Source organism: Hyaena hyaena, unplaced genomic scaffold, assembly GCF_003009895.1.
Source record: "Hyaena hyaena isolate Hyena2069 unplaced genomic scaffold, ASM300989v1 scaffold_729, whole genome shotgun sequence".
Classification (NCBI taxonomy): Eukaryota; Metazoa; Chordata; class Mammalia; order Carnivora; family Hyaenidae; genus Hyaena; species Hyaena hyaena.
In genome coordinates this window covers 701,049-713,764 of record NW_024081361.1, presented here as the reverse complement: position 1 = coordinate 713,764, position 12,716 = coordinate 701,049, and the positions used below count along the sequence as shown (strand labels likewise).

The window sequence follows — 12,716 nt, the reverse complement described above, 5'->3', positions numbered from 1 at the left end:
TCCAAGCATCAATGCAGACAGCTGGGCTGTTACATTCTTCTGCCTACAGCACGATACGGCGGTGACAGGGCACCAGGGACATGTCTTGCCCCTGCTGCTGCCAGTGACCATCAGGTTCCTGGAGGATATCTTTTGGCCCTTGTGGGGATTAAAAAACAAACAACTTTTCTTGATCTCTGGTTTGGCATCATGTCTCAGTGCCCCTGGGTTAGGTGTTAGAACTTGGAGATTACCTGATCATGTGTGCTTTGACTCTAGTTGAATCTATATTACAGAAATGTCATACTAAAACAATCTCATCTAAAGCTATGAGGTGGAAGTCTGCCAAATATGCTGCTCTCAGAAACACTTTCTTGCAGGACACGGTAACCACCATAAAGCCAAATCTTTGTTTTCGATAGAAACATTACCAACAAATGTTTCCAAAACAGAAGTGCTTAAAATGAAAAAAAAATTGTGTTTATGGCCATCACCACAGCACGGTTTTGAAGACTTTTAGGCTCTGTACACACACCACACACCCCGCTCCTACCTTTTCACCTCCTTGGGAGTTTTTACACTGGCTAGGGACTCTTGATGTGACTGTAGCACCTGCTTTTAGAAATGTCAGGAAAAACATTTGTATGATTAGAGAAGGTTTATATCCATAGCCCTATCCCTCCAAAAAGTTCCCGTGTGTAATTTATATAACCGTGTCTGCTGCCCATGTCTTTTAAAACACTTAATGATTCTGTCAGCAAACATTTGCCAATAAAGGCATGGTTTATCGCATAAAGATATCTAATATATCAAACATGCATAACTCTTTTCCTTGAAATCTACACAATCTATCTATGAATGAGAGCTTTTTAGGATATAGGCGGTATTTTGTTTTCTTTTTTTCTTTAACACTTATTTATTTTTGAGAGACAGAGAGAGACAGAGCATGAGCAGGGGAGGGTCAGAGAGAGAGGGAGACACAGAGTCTGAAGCAGGCTCCAGGCTCTGAGCTGTCAGCACAGAGCCTGGCACGGGGCTCGAACTCACGATCATGACCTGAGCCAAAGTTGGATGCTTAACTGACTGAGCCACCCAGGCGCCCCTAGGCGGTATTTTCTTAACTTCAATATAATGTTCACAATAAGGTGGTTAATTTTTACATTAAAATCATTAATACCAAAATACAGATCAATTAAAGATTCTAATAGTAAAAATATTAAGGAAAATATTTCCTATTTCAACTAAAGGCCAAGCTGCTTGTGAAATTAAGGCTTCTGAAATTAAAAGAATAAAAGACTAAAAGACACTACCGCTTCAGGTATCACACACGGTAAAACTCTGGCATTCACAGATGCAGTTCATTGTCATCCATTAACTAGATCTTTATATAAAACAGTATAACTTTACAACCACAGGTAACAGCAGCATTTCCAATTATGCTAGTACTTTACAGCATATACTGTTAGTTTTCAGTATCAAGAGGAAGTCTCTCGGAGCGCCTGGATGGCTCAGTTGGTTAGGTGTTCGACTATGGCTCAGGTCAGGATCTCACGGTTCATGAGTTCGAGTCCCACATTGGGCTCTGTGCTCACAGCTAGCTCAGGGCCTGGAGCCTGCTTTGGACTCTGTGTGTCTCCCTCTCTCTGACCCTCCCCTGCTCATGCTGCCTCTCTCTCTCTCAGAAATAAATAAAACATTAAAAAAAAAAAGAGGAAGTCTCTCAATCACAGTTCTATTTCAATTGACAACTATATTTATTTTTTTTGCATTCCTCAACATAATGGATAGATTTAGTTTCTAGACCTCACGAAGGTGAAACAGGCCACTTGTCACTAATGAAGAGGACTCCAATTGCTGGCTACTCAAAATTTGGTTTTGGCACAGAGCACATGGCAGGAATTTAGCATTTCCAGATATAGAACATAGAGCTGTGGTAGGCAATTCTAGAGCACAAGGAGTATTTGAAATCTTTTTAGAAAGTTTCAGGGCCAAGAAGTTATCCCAACAGTATTTAAGTGAAGAAAGGAAAAAGGAGGAGGAGGAGAGAAAAGAAGGTAAAATAACTCTGTTTGGAGCTCTTGGGGGTATTAAATGAGAGCAGATACATCAAGTGTCCAGCAAGGTTACCAAAATGCACTAGGTTCTCAATAATGTTAGTATTGGGAATTTTACTGAGCAAAAGTAGGGTTATTTAAGATTAACTATGTAATTCTGTTTGCACCTGCAGCATCTAGGAATTGGAAAGACATAGCACCTAAAATGAATTCAATTATCACGTGAAACACTGACCAATTAAATTCACCAATATTGCAAATGTAGTGAGATTTCTTTCTTTGTTAAGCTGTAATTCCCCAAGTCTGGGTTATTTAGCTCAGCTGGTAGATACATCATGGATTATAGCCATGTACAAGTCAAGCTTTATAAAGAGAAAGACATTGAGATGCTAAGATTATGCACCATATCCCATATCCCTATCACGCAAGTAAGTTTGGAGTCACAAGAGGGATTGCATAAAAGGGTGCAGTCAGCTTAAAGCAAACACATCTTAATTTCTTGAAAATGTAAAGCATTCCTATAAGTTTACATCATATATAGGAACAAGTTCGAAAACACGTTTTTCAAGTCCACTAGGGTTCCACATTAAGAGAAGTAATTTTCTTGTTATGACCAATGTGTTTGCTCTCCAAATTTTTTTTTTTTTTTTAAGATTTTCTTTTTTTAAGTAATCTCTACACCCAACGTGGGGCTCGAACCTACAACCCCAAGATCAGGAGTCACATGCTCTACCAACTAAGCCAGCCAGGCGCCCCTCCAAATGTTTTTTTTTTAAAAGTTGTACATAGAACACAACTTCACAATTGAGGTTTCCAAGATGGTAAGAATCCGTTAATTTTACACCTTAATGATTTCAGATTTTTCTACTACAGAGAAAAATAAAAGGTCACAAAAAGAAAACCCAAATTATTCAGGTACTGTATTCAGATTTAGAAGACAAAGATGGGAGTCAACATGAAAATAATAATGATCTGATATATGCATTATCTGAACTCACTTTAACCTTGAGGGAATTTCTAAATTTGGAATCTCAAGAAATAAACATTTTAAAGTGAAGTCTTCAGTTATTTCTAAATGCTTTGCGATACACTTTAAATGAGAGAAATGAAATATTCTGCTGATTCAAGGCACTAATATCACAAATGCGTTCCCACTAGGTTGGCCAACGTGTGTCAGAAACATAACTTTTCGTACAAGATTCAGTTCATCATTCCCTGTAGAACTTACAAAAAGACCCTGTGATCATTTTCTGGTATTCTTCTCTTTCTTCGCAAAAATAGAGAAATCGCTGTGTAATTTGTTCTCCTCCAATAAGAGTCCATGGGAACTGTTGCAAGTGGGCGGCACCCTTCCCTCATCTCTTTGCTACCTCAGCTTTCTGTAACCTTGATCCCATTTATTTAGGAAGCTTTGGTCATTAAAAAAAAAAAATAGATCCGTGACAACCACTGCAATATATTAAAAGTGATTTATACAAGCTGGCAGCACATTGGAAGTTATGAACTAACAACATATCAATCAACTCTAACAAAAACACACATTTTTCCATTCTGTGAGACAGAAAGTGGACAGCAACATGTGCGATGCACCAAAGATCTAAACCCTGAAGATTCTGATTAGGAAATCAAATATCTGGGTATAATAAGGAATTTTCTCTATAAGTAATGTTAAAGAAAATCTAAAGCGATCTTTCCAAGTCTGTTTCCAGTTTCACAGTAACCCTTCTTCATGGGTAGACCATAACAGAATGAGAATTATTCTCAGAAATGTGCTCAGTTATACTTAAGTTGTATTTAACCTCTCAGTGATCTCTGCCTTCATTGGTACTGTGAAAAATAAATAGTCATATCATGCCTTTCTGGACAGTCAATAGATTTTATTTACATGGCTTTGAGAAAAGGAGACAAAAGACATCCCTGAACAATGTCTTTCAGCAATCTCAGTTTTGAGTGGAAAATATAATGCACATGTTTATATGTAAAGCGACTTGCAAATATGCAGGTAAAAACATATCAATAGACAAATAAAGATACAGTGGCTATGAAGTCTCTTGAAGTACACATTTATAAACTGACCACCAGACACAGAACTTGGATCCGCAATGGAGAAGAATCGTTATTAGCCTGAAAAAAAAAAAAAAATTAAAATACCACTGCCACCAACCTGGAAAAAAAAAATCACATAGGAAATAGAAAACAATAATCACCGGAAAACCTGTGTCTTGTAAAGATTTCTTTCCATCAGAAGATGCAGAAACATTTTTCCCCCGAGGTGCAAATGAAAAGGTTTCTCAAGCACCCCCAGTTTCTTCCCTGCGTTTGCCCCCAGGCGCCAGTGTAGACGGCCCGTATGGACTTTCTTCCGGAGAGGAGAAGTCGAAATTTGTACTTTATCGGGAGCGGGTGCACTTTTCCCCCCGGCCCCCCTTTCCTCTGCCTCCAAGATGGTAGGAAAGTTGTCGTTTCGGAGGGCAGAGGAGCGGCTCTCTGGTGTTATGTCCTCGCAGTGCCTGTAGTGGTGCTGTAGGAGGCTGCTGCCTCTTCTTGTGCAGCCCCGGCAGCCCTGCCTTCTTGGCTGGAGAGTATATTCAGGGATTTCCCCTTAATAATCACCGACCCTGGGAGCACTTTTTAGTTTCCAAAATAAAAATATGATCCTCACCCCTCTTGCTTGACAGGGAAAGGCTCTCGCCGGAGCCCAGGGGGGAGCAGTAGCAGCGGCAGCCGAGCTTCCTAGTCCATTGCCAGCGCCTCTCACTCTGATCTGTCAGCCCGGCCGAGGGGAAAGGGGGGAAGGAGAAAAAAAAAAAAGCAGCTGAAAGGTAAGCAGAGGCGGCCCCAGGCCCGGCCCACATCCCCGGGCTCCCGTAGGGCGGCGGGCAGGGCCGCGCAGGCAGGGCGGGCGGCGAGCGCGCTTACGTGAGGCCGGGGATCCGCCGGCCCGCGTCAGGCCCCGGGCAGAGAATGAAAGGGTGAGAGGGGCCGGCGCCGGGGTGGCGGGGGCTGGGGGCCGCGGGGCCTGGGGGCGCCCACGGGCGGACGGGCGGGAGGGGGGGGTCCAGCCGGGGCCCGAGCCGGGCGAGCGGCGCGGCCTGCGCGGGCCGGGGTGGGGGTGTGGGCCCGGGCGGGGGGTTGGGGGGGAGCCGGCTAGGCCTCGGGCCGGCGGGCCCCGCGGCGGCCGCGCCCTGCCCCGGTACCCCGGGCCTCCGCGCGCCCCTCCGGCTGCCCCGGGGCCTCCGGGCGGAACGGCGGCGCTGCGGGGCCGGATCGTGCGCCGGCCGGGAGGCTCCCCCGCGGGGCGGCAGGCCCGGGGTGCCGGGACAGGGGCGTCAGGGCCTAGGAGTGGGGAATGGGCACCCGCCCGGCCCTTCCCCCTGGTCTCTCGCAGACGACCCCCCCTCCCCTTCGATTCCGGTAATAGTTGAATTTATTTATCCCCCTCCGCGCTCCGGGCGGCCAGGCCGGGGCGGGGCGGGCGGCCTGGCGGGCGTGGGGTGGGGTGGAGGGGCGGTGAGGAGTCAGGTGCAGCCGCGGCCCGGAAAGTTTCCTTTTAGGCCCGAATTGGGGGGTTGCCCTCCTTTCGGGGAGCCCCGGTCCTAGCGCCCGCGACCCCCGAGGGCGTGGGGGAGAGCACTCGGCTATTTTGCAACTCTTTGCCAGTTCCTGTCCATTGAAGGTACTCCGCCCCTGCACCCCTCGCCCGCGCCCCACCCCACTCCCCGGCGAGCCCTTCCCGGGCCGCAAACTCCAGCCGCTCCCCCAGGAGCCCCCAGGCTGGGGAGAGGGCCTTCTCGGCCCCTTTGGAAAAGTTTTCCAGATATATTTCTTAGCTTATTAGTTAGTGACTGGGCTTTTGCTGTGGGAAAGGAGGAGGTAAATTCAGGTGGCATTTCTCCTGGGCAGGCTCTCCTGATCGCCTTTTTAGCCCTTACTCCAGAAACCGGGGGTGTTCATTTCAGATTAAGCACCCGCCCTCCTTTCGTCTCGAACTCCTCTGGGTCGCAAGCCCCCTTTCCTGGACGGTCCCCGCAGAGGGGAGAGACGAAGGGAGCGGCGAGGAGACTGTCATTAGAGGGGGCTGGATTTCTGGAGCAGCCCCCAGACGTGGGAGTTTCCCGTCCTATTTGGTCAGTGGCTGGTGAATCAGACACACGATCGGACCCCGAGGGGGAGACCCTGGTTGTCAGAACGCTCGGAAGCATTAAAAATTAGGAGGGAGAGGAGGTGGGCAGGGCAGCTCCCGAAACCAAGTCTACAGTTTAAGGAGGAGTTATTTATTCAGACAATAACTACTTGGATTGATGTGATATTCTTATGTCCGACCCTAGACATCGAAAAATGGGGATTTTTAAGGAAACTTGGTATTACCACAATTCAGAGGGGTCTGTGGAAGAGCCCTCCGGGAACTGAGCATAGCTGACACTGTGGTTTTGGTAATTTTTTTTTTTCTGTGTTTAAACGGATTCAATTTTAGTTTTATTTTGGTGCCTCAAGCTTTGAAAGTTGCAAAAAAAAAAAAAAAAAAAAAAAGTAAAGAGCTTAAATTTCCAGATCTAGATTTACTGGTTTTCAGGGTTGGGATGTTTCCTGTGGCTACCCTTAACCACTTTCTGGTTGTTGTCTAGGATGGAAGTGGAAATGTGAATGTCCCCTGCCCCCGCGACCAGCCCCTGGTGTGGGCCAGTTTGCAAGTTAGTTTTCCTCTTTTTTGTTCTTTTTTTTTTTCCCTCCCTTCTTTTTTTAGCGGCCCTAGGCCATTATGGTGTGTGTCTGTGTGTGTGTCCCACCCGGTGTCTGGCTGTAGTTCACAGAGGTGTTCCACATTCTAACCACACGCGCCCCCCGCCCCCAGCACCGTTACCTAGTGCGAAGCTGGCACTTGAGAGCTATGGATGACCCATGACCTGGTCTGACTTCTGTCGGGGTGGAAGTGAGACTGCTCCTGTGATTCTTACCTGTCTGTCTTTTCCTTTTGTCTGCCTAAAATAAACTCCTTCTGTTTCCCCACAGTGATAGATATCCAGCCAGTTAGCATTTTACTTAAGGAAAGCTTGATATTTGAGGTATGGATTTCATACAGAAATGCAAATTACATTTAATGGTTGTTCAACGTTATCGATTAATCGAAATTGCTTATTGACTTGGACGTTCTCATGTACTTGTGTACCCAGAATTGTTACTTGTATTTTAGCTGGCCCTTATTTTTAGAGCATGTTGGATGGAAGAAATCGTTCAGTGATACTCTTTTCCTAGAACATTTTAGGATTAAAAAAAAAAAACCTCTTTGCCCCATAATTTGTTATCTTTAAATATATTACCGACTTCTCACATACGCAGGCTTTCCAAAACTGTGTATGTACAAATCCCAGAGTGTTTACTTGTTCCCACTCTGTCCCAAACCTATAGAAATTTCCTAATCTAATTGCCTCATGGGCTACTCTAGTCCTGAAGGAATGGAGGATTTGGTAATTTTAAAAGTTATATTTTACTTGAAACTAATAAGACTTTCAGGGCAAATATTGAATTAATTTTAGATTGCTAAGGTAATGTATGTTTCACTATTAAATATTCAGTTTCAAAAGAAGATGCTGATTGTAACTTTTAAGTGTGAAATAATCACGTTTTATTTCCTCTGAAAGACTGTACAAGGAAATTTGCATGCCCTCACCCCAGCTATGTTCCTCAAGAAATCCTATTACTACAATTTTGGAGAAATGAGATCTTAGTTTATATGAAAGGCTTTAAGATTTTGAAGTCGGAGCACTCAAACATGGTATCTCAAAAAAAATGCTGATCTATTCATTCTTACCTGAGCTGTTCCCCAGGGGTTAGTAGCTCTCACTGTCCAGGTTTGGATCAGTAGTTCTGGGTAATGAGAGGTCACTTATATCTGAGTACAGTTAGCAACAGTCTCAGACTTCTAACACCCCTCTCCCCTCCTCCCCCCTCCTCCCCCCTCCCACACCTGGTAACTTGTAAACAATAGATGAATGGGTGAGTCTGGGTTGGAGGCAGCAAATTGTCCCCAAAGCAGATACTCTGCAGAGTATACAATGGAGTCACATTTAAGTCCATTTAACTTATGCTAATACCACTCTGCTTTGCAAAACAAACAGGAATGGAATCTCCTTCCCACTACATCTGGTACAGGTCTGTCCCAGAGTCCTCACTGTAATGGCTAGTTTTAGACACTGCCTCTGGCTCTTTTGAGACACTTTCAGAGATAACTATTGACTAAAGCTTAGCGTTAAAACCTTAGGCCTCGTTCTTTTCCACCTTGCACTTATTATGCCAGGCTACTTGGTTCTGATTCTTTCCCAGAACGTGATTGGTTTTTAAACAGCTTTTTGGTTCAATTTTATTTGTAGTGTGGTATCCTGCCGTCAGACACATTTGGACTGGGTGTTGGGTTCTGATCCCAGCTCTTCCACTGGGAGGGTTACTTAATGTAGAGTTTCTTTATCTGTAAAATGGAAATGGAACATTTTTTGATGTAAGGATTAGATGAGATGGCCCATGTGCTTGGCTCTTGGTAGGTGCTCATTAACTATTCTAACCCACCTTAACCTTTTTTTTTTTTTTTTTTTAAATTAAAACCATGTAAATACCATTTCTTTTATTTGTTTGCTTTTTCCTGACTACAAGTTATACAGGCTCACATTCATCCCACTCAGCCCAATCTGTCACGCTCAGGAGGTATAACCACTGTTAACATTTTTGGTTGTGTTTTCTCTCCTTGTGTGATTGGATGTGCACGCAGCTCAGTCTCAGGATCTTGCATTTAACAGTGTTAAAGAGCGTGGAGATGGAGTTTGTGTTGGTTAAGTGTTTGGGCTCTGACCTCAGACTGGCCTGGAATCTCTCATGACTTGGACCAACTACTTAATTTCGTTAAGTCTCGGTTTCTTCATCTGTGCAAAGGGCTGACAATAATGCCTTTATCATAGGGTTGCCATGACAGTTGAATGAATGAGGAATTTCGCTTAGTTTTTAGAATGGTGCCTGGTGCGTGACTTCCATATAATATTTTTCTCTAAAGATTTTTCAGGTTATGGATGTGTTTTCAACACCAATAAGTTCTTGGCTCCGTATGTATTACTAAGAATTTAATGCTAATACTGTATTTGAGTATGGATAGAATATTATAATTACCTTCACGGGGGAAATAAGTTTTTGTGCCACTGGCAAGTTAGCAGTATGTTCATAGAAGTTGCAGCGGCTTGATGGTGGTCTAGCTGTTGGATTCTGTGAGTTGGCAGATGTAAAGGACTGGTAAGTGCACCAGTAGGCAAGGAAAGGGGGTTCGCTTTACTTCTAGCTGCTCCTTTGGAAGCCTTATAGTTATCTGCCTGCTGGTGTGTGTGCTGCAGAGCTGTGAGGAAGTCTGTGACTTTGGTGGGCTCACCTTGGGACCCTGGGAGGTTTACCTGGGGCCATGGTGGGAGTTACCAGAACCCACGCTGTTTCATTCATTTACTGGATTAGTTTCCTCTTGGTCACTGTGGCCTTGTAATACGGAGACACATTCTCTGCCCTTGAGGAGTTTTTAGTCTAGTTGGGGGGAGGGCGAGGCTGACATTTACAGCATTGAATGATAAGGGATAGATTAGCCTGGAGGAAGAGAACCTATTTATTCTGGCCTAGGGGTAAGCCTTAAAGAAAAGAAGGACTTTCCAGGCGTTCTAGACTTTTAGGGTTTCTGCCCTAAGTGAATGGGAGGAGTTAGAAAGGCATTCCGAGAGGTGGGACCTACTGGTACGAATAAATGCCTGAGGACAAAAGAGTGTTCTGTGTTGCAAATTGTAGGAGTTGTAGGAATAGGAATAAATAGTGGGAGGGGGAGAGGTCAGCTCTCCAGGTCCTGGGGAGTTTAAGTGATGGGCTCCAGAATTTGGATTCCTTTTACATTTGTGAGCAGACCTTGAAGGGCTCTGGCCAAATAAATTATTTGTGTCTTAGAGGATCTGAGTTACACAAAGATTGAACTGAAGGAGGGCAAGACTGGAATAGACCAGAGAGGCAGCTGCTGAGAAGAGATGGAAGGTTTGAACTGAGGCATTGGCAGTGACAGTGGAGATGGAGACAAGTCAGTGGAAAGGCTGGTCACAGAGGTAAAGTGGTCTGCATAGGTTGGCCAGATGTCAGTTTGGGGGTCATGCTGTGGAGAGGACAGCTGAAGCTGTAGAAGCAGAAACATTTGGCTTACTCTGGTTCTTAATCTTTTGGGGGAATCGGATGAACTCTGGATTCTTCTCCAGAAGAATGCATTTATGCATGGTTACAATTTACATGTGGTTTGCAACTTGGGATCATAATCTGTAGTCTTGGGGTAGATGTAGAGCGGAAGATAAGATGGGCTGTAGAAATGTTTTGTTTGATTCACTTTATATATATAAAATTTGTGACTTTGTCACTGCTATTTCATAGATGAAGAAACCGATTGATAAAGTAACTTGCACCAGATCACGCATCTCTATTTTAACAGTTTAATGAGAAATCTGGATATTTACCTTTTGAAAAATTGCTAAGATTTAGAAACCTTGGGTCTGCATTTATCCTCCTTCCTTCCTTCCTTCCTTCCTTCCTTCCTTCCTTCCTTCCTTCCTTCCTTCCTTCCTTCCTTCCTTCCTTCCTTTCCCTCTCTCTCTCTTTTCTTTTTTTATATCACAGCAACTTGCTAGAACTGGTTTGAGTCAGCTACCTTTAGATGAGCCAAAGTCTGTCCCTGTCCCACCCCTGTGGCCCAGTTAGGTATTTCAGCTTGCATCCCTACAAAATAAGAATAAGAGTCTTGGGGCGCCTGGGTGGCTCAGTTGGTTAAGCGTCCCACTTCGGCTCAGGTCATGATCTCATGGTTTGTGGGTTCCAGCCCCGCATCAGGCTCTGTACTGACAGTCAGCTCAGAGCCTAGAGCCTCCTTCAGATTCTGTGTCTCCCTCTCTCTTTGACGCTGCCCTGCTCACGCTGTCTCTCTCTTTCTCAAAAATAAAACATTAAATTGTTTTTAAAGAATAAGTCTTGGGGAACATTGACATTTTTTTTTTTAAATGTTTTTTATTTATTTCTAGGAGAGAGAGAGAGAGACAGTGTGAGCAGGGGAGGGTCAGAGAGAGAGGGAGTCACAGACTGAAACAGGCTCCAGGCTCTGAGCTGGCAGTCAGCACAGAGCCCGATGCGGGGCTCGAACCCACGAACCGCGAGATCATGACCCAAGCGAAAGTCGGACGCTTAACCGACTAAGCCACCCAGGCGCCCCAGGAACATTGACATTTTAAGTGTGGGAGCAAGAGAAGGGAAGCCACAGAGCTGCCAGAAAGCTTTTCAAGAAAGAGAAGGTGGTCAACAGTATGAAACACTGCAGAGAGGTTAAGTAAGATAAGGATGGAAAAGTGTATGTGGAATTTAGCAACAGAGAGGCCATTAGTTTCAGGTTCTTAGAACAAAAGGACTATCGCTATAACTTAGTTTTTCTTCTGGTCTTGCAATATAGGGTTTCTGTCGCAATCCTGAGTGACCGTGGCTTGGATGGGGACTCACAAGCCTTTGTTGTAAAGGTTTATTAAGTGGAACTCATCAGTGCTGCAACCAAATCAAGCACTGCTTCGTTCCCTGATATTTCGCATCACGAGAATATCAGGATATAGAGACTCTATAGAATGTAGAAAATATTTTTAACATTGGATTTTTAATATAGATTATATGGTTTATTCTAAGTGGATTCTGTTACTCTAGCCCCAAGAAGGTGGGAGGGCCTGACTTAATGGAGAATTACACTATACCATTCAGAAAACCACTAGCAGCTGGAGAGTGCATTTTAGCCCTGCAGATTCTAGATTAAAATGATAATACCAATAAACTACTACTTACTGCTTCTAATAGTTGTTAAGATTAAGTGATTACTATGTGCTGGGTACCATGCTAAGTACGGTTCATGAAATACCTAATTTAATTCTCCTGAACGGCACAGTGAGGTGCATACTATTACAGTCCTCTCTTTTACATAGGAGAAAACTGGAACCTGATTACTTGCCCAAGGTCACACACCAAGTACTTAGCAGAACCAGACTGGAGCACCATCTCTGACACATGCTAGAGCCCGGGAATGTCCCCTGCCACAAAAACCATCCTTATCTTTCTAATAAGTCAGCCAAGGAACTCAACTAGCTTAAGGGCCATGTTAACTTAAATTCATAATGCAGACTCATTTGTACAGCAAAGTATTTGGCACATATTAGATACTCAATAAGCATTTATTTCGTTTATTTTTAAATATTTTAATTATGCTGAATATAATTTATGTTTTGGGGTGATAGGCAATTTTTCTCACTGATCTTTCTCTTCCGATCACGTCAATGGGGAGAGTTTCATCTTTTCTTAATTTTACCGCTTTTCACGTTGCTATGTGCGATGTTAGTTGCTGTTGTTTTTTATTTTTATTTTTAAAAAATTTTTTTAAATGTTTTATTTATTTCTAGGCGAGAGAGGGAGAGAGAGAGACAGCGTGAGCAGGACAGGGTCAGAGAGCGAAGGAGTCACAGACTCCGAAACAGGCTCCAGGCCCTGAGCTGGCCCACGAACCGCGAGATCATAACCTAAGCGAAAGTCGGACGCTTAACCGACTAAGCCACCCAGGCGCCCCAGTTGCTGTTTTTTTAAATCAGTATACTCCGCTGTCTTATATCT

At 44.3% G+C, this 12,716-nt stretch overlaps 2 protein-coding genes and 1 non-coding gene across 4 annotated transcripts in view; 1 reads left to right on the top strand and 2 right to left on the bottom strand.

Moving 5' to 3' along the window:
* Nucleotides 1–2,711: 2,711 nt before the first annotated feature.
* Nucleotides 2,712–2,784, bottom strand: TRNAR-CCU. Its single transcript has one exon. It is a non-coding gene; the product is annotated as a tRNA-Arg (tRNA).
* Nucleotides 2,775–9,470, bottom strand: LOC120220823 (basic proline-rich protein-like). The gene is made up of 5 exons (XM_039218011.1): nt 9,439–9,470; nt 6,002–6,209; nt 4,953–5,436; nt 4,241–4,797; nt 2,775–4,157 (listed from the first exon to the last, which is right to left on the bottom strand). The coding sequence occupies exons 1-4, from the start codon at nt 9,468–9,470 to the stop codon at nt 4,643–4,645; spliced, it is 879 nt and encodes a 292-aa protein (XP_039073942.1). The 3' UTR covers nt 2,775–4,157; nt 4,241–4,642.
* Nucleotides 4,794–12,716, top strand: part of INO80D (INO80 complex subunit D) — a 63,621-nt gene continuing 55,698 nt past the window's right edge. Inside the window, exon 1 of one of the 2 annotated variants that reach the window (XM_039218014.1) lies at nt 4,794–5,005. The gene's annotated coding sequence lies outside the window, so the exon portion shown is untranslated. The remainder of the gene's footprint in view (nt 5,006–12,716) is intronic. The other variant, XM_039218015.1, reaches the window with a different exon arrangement.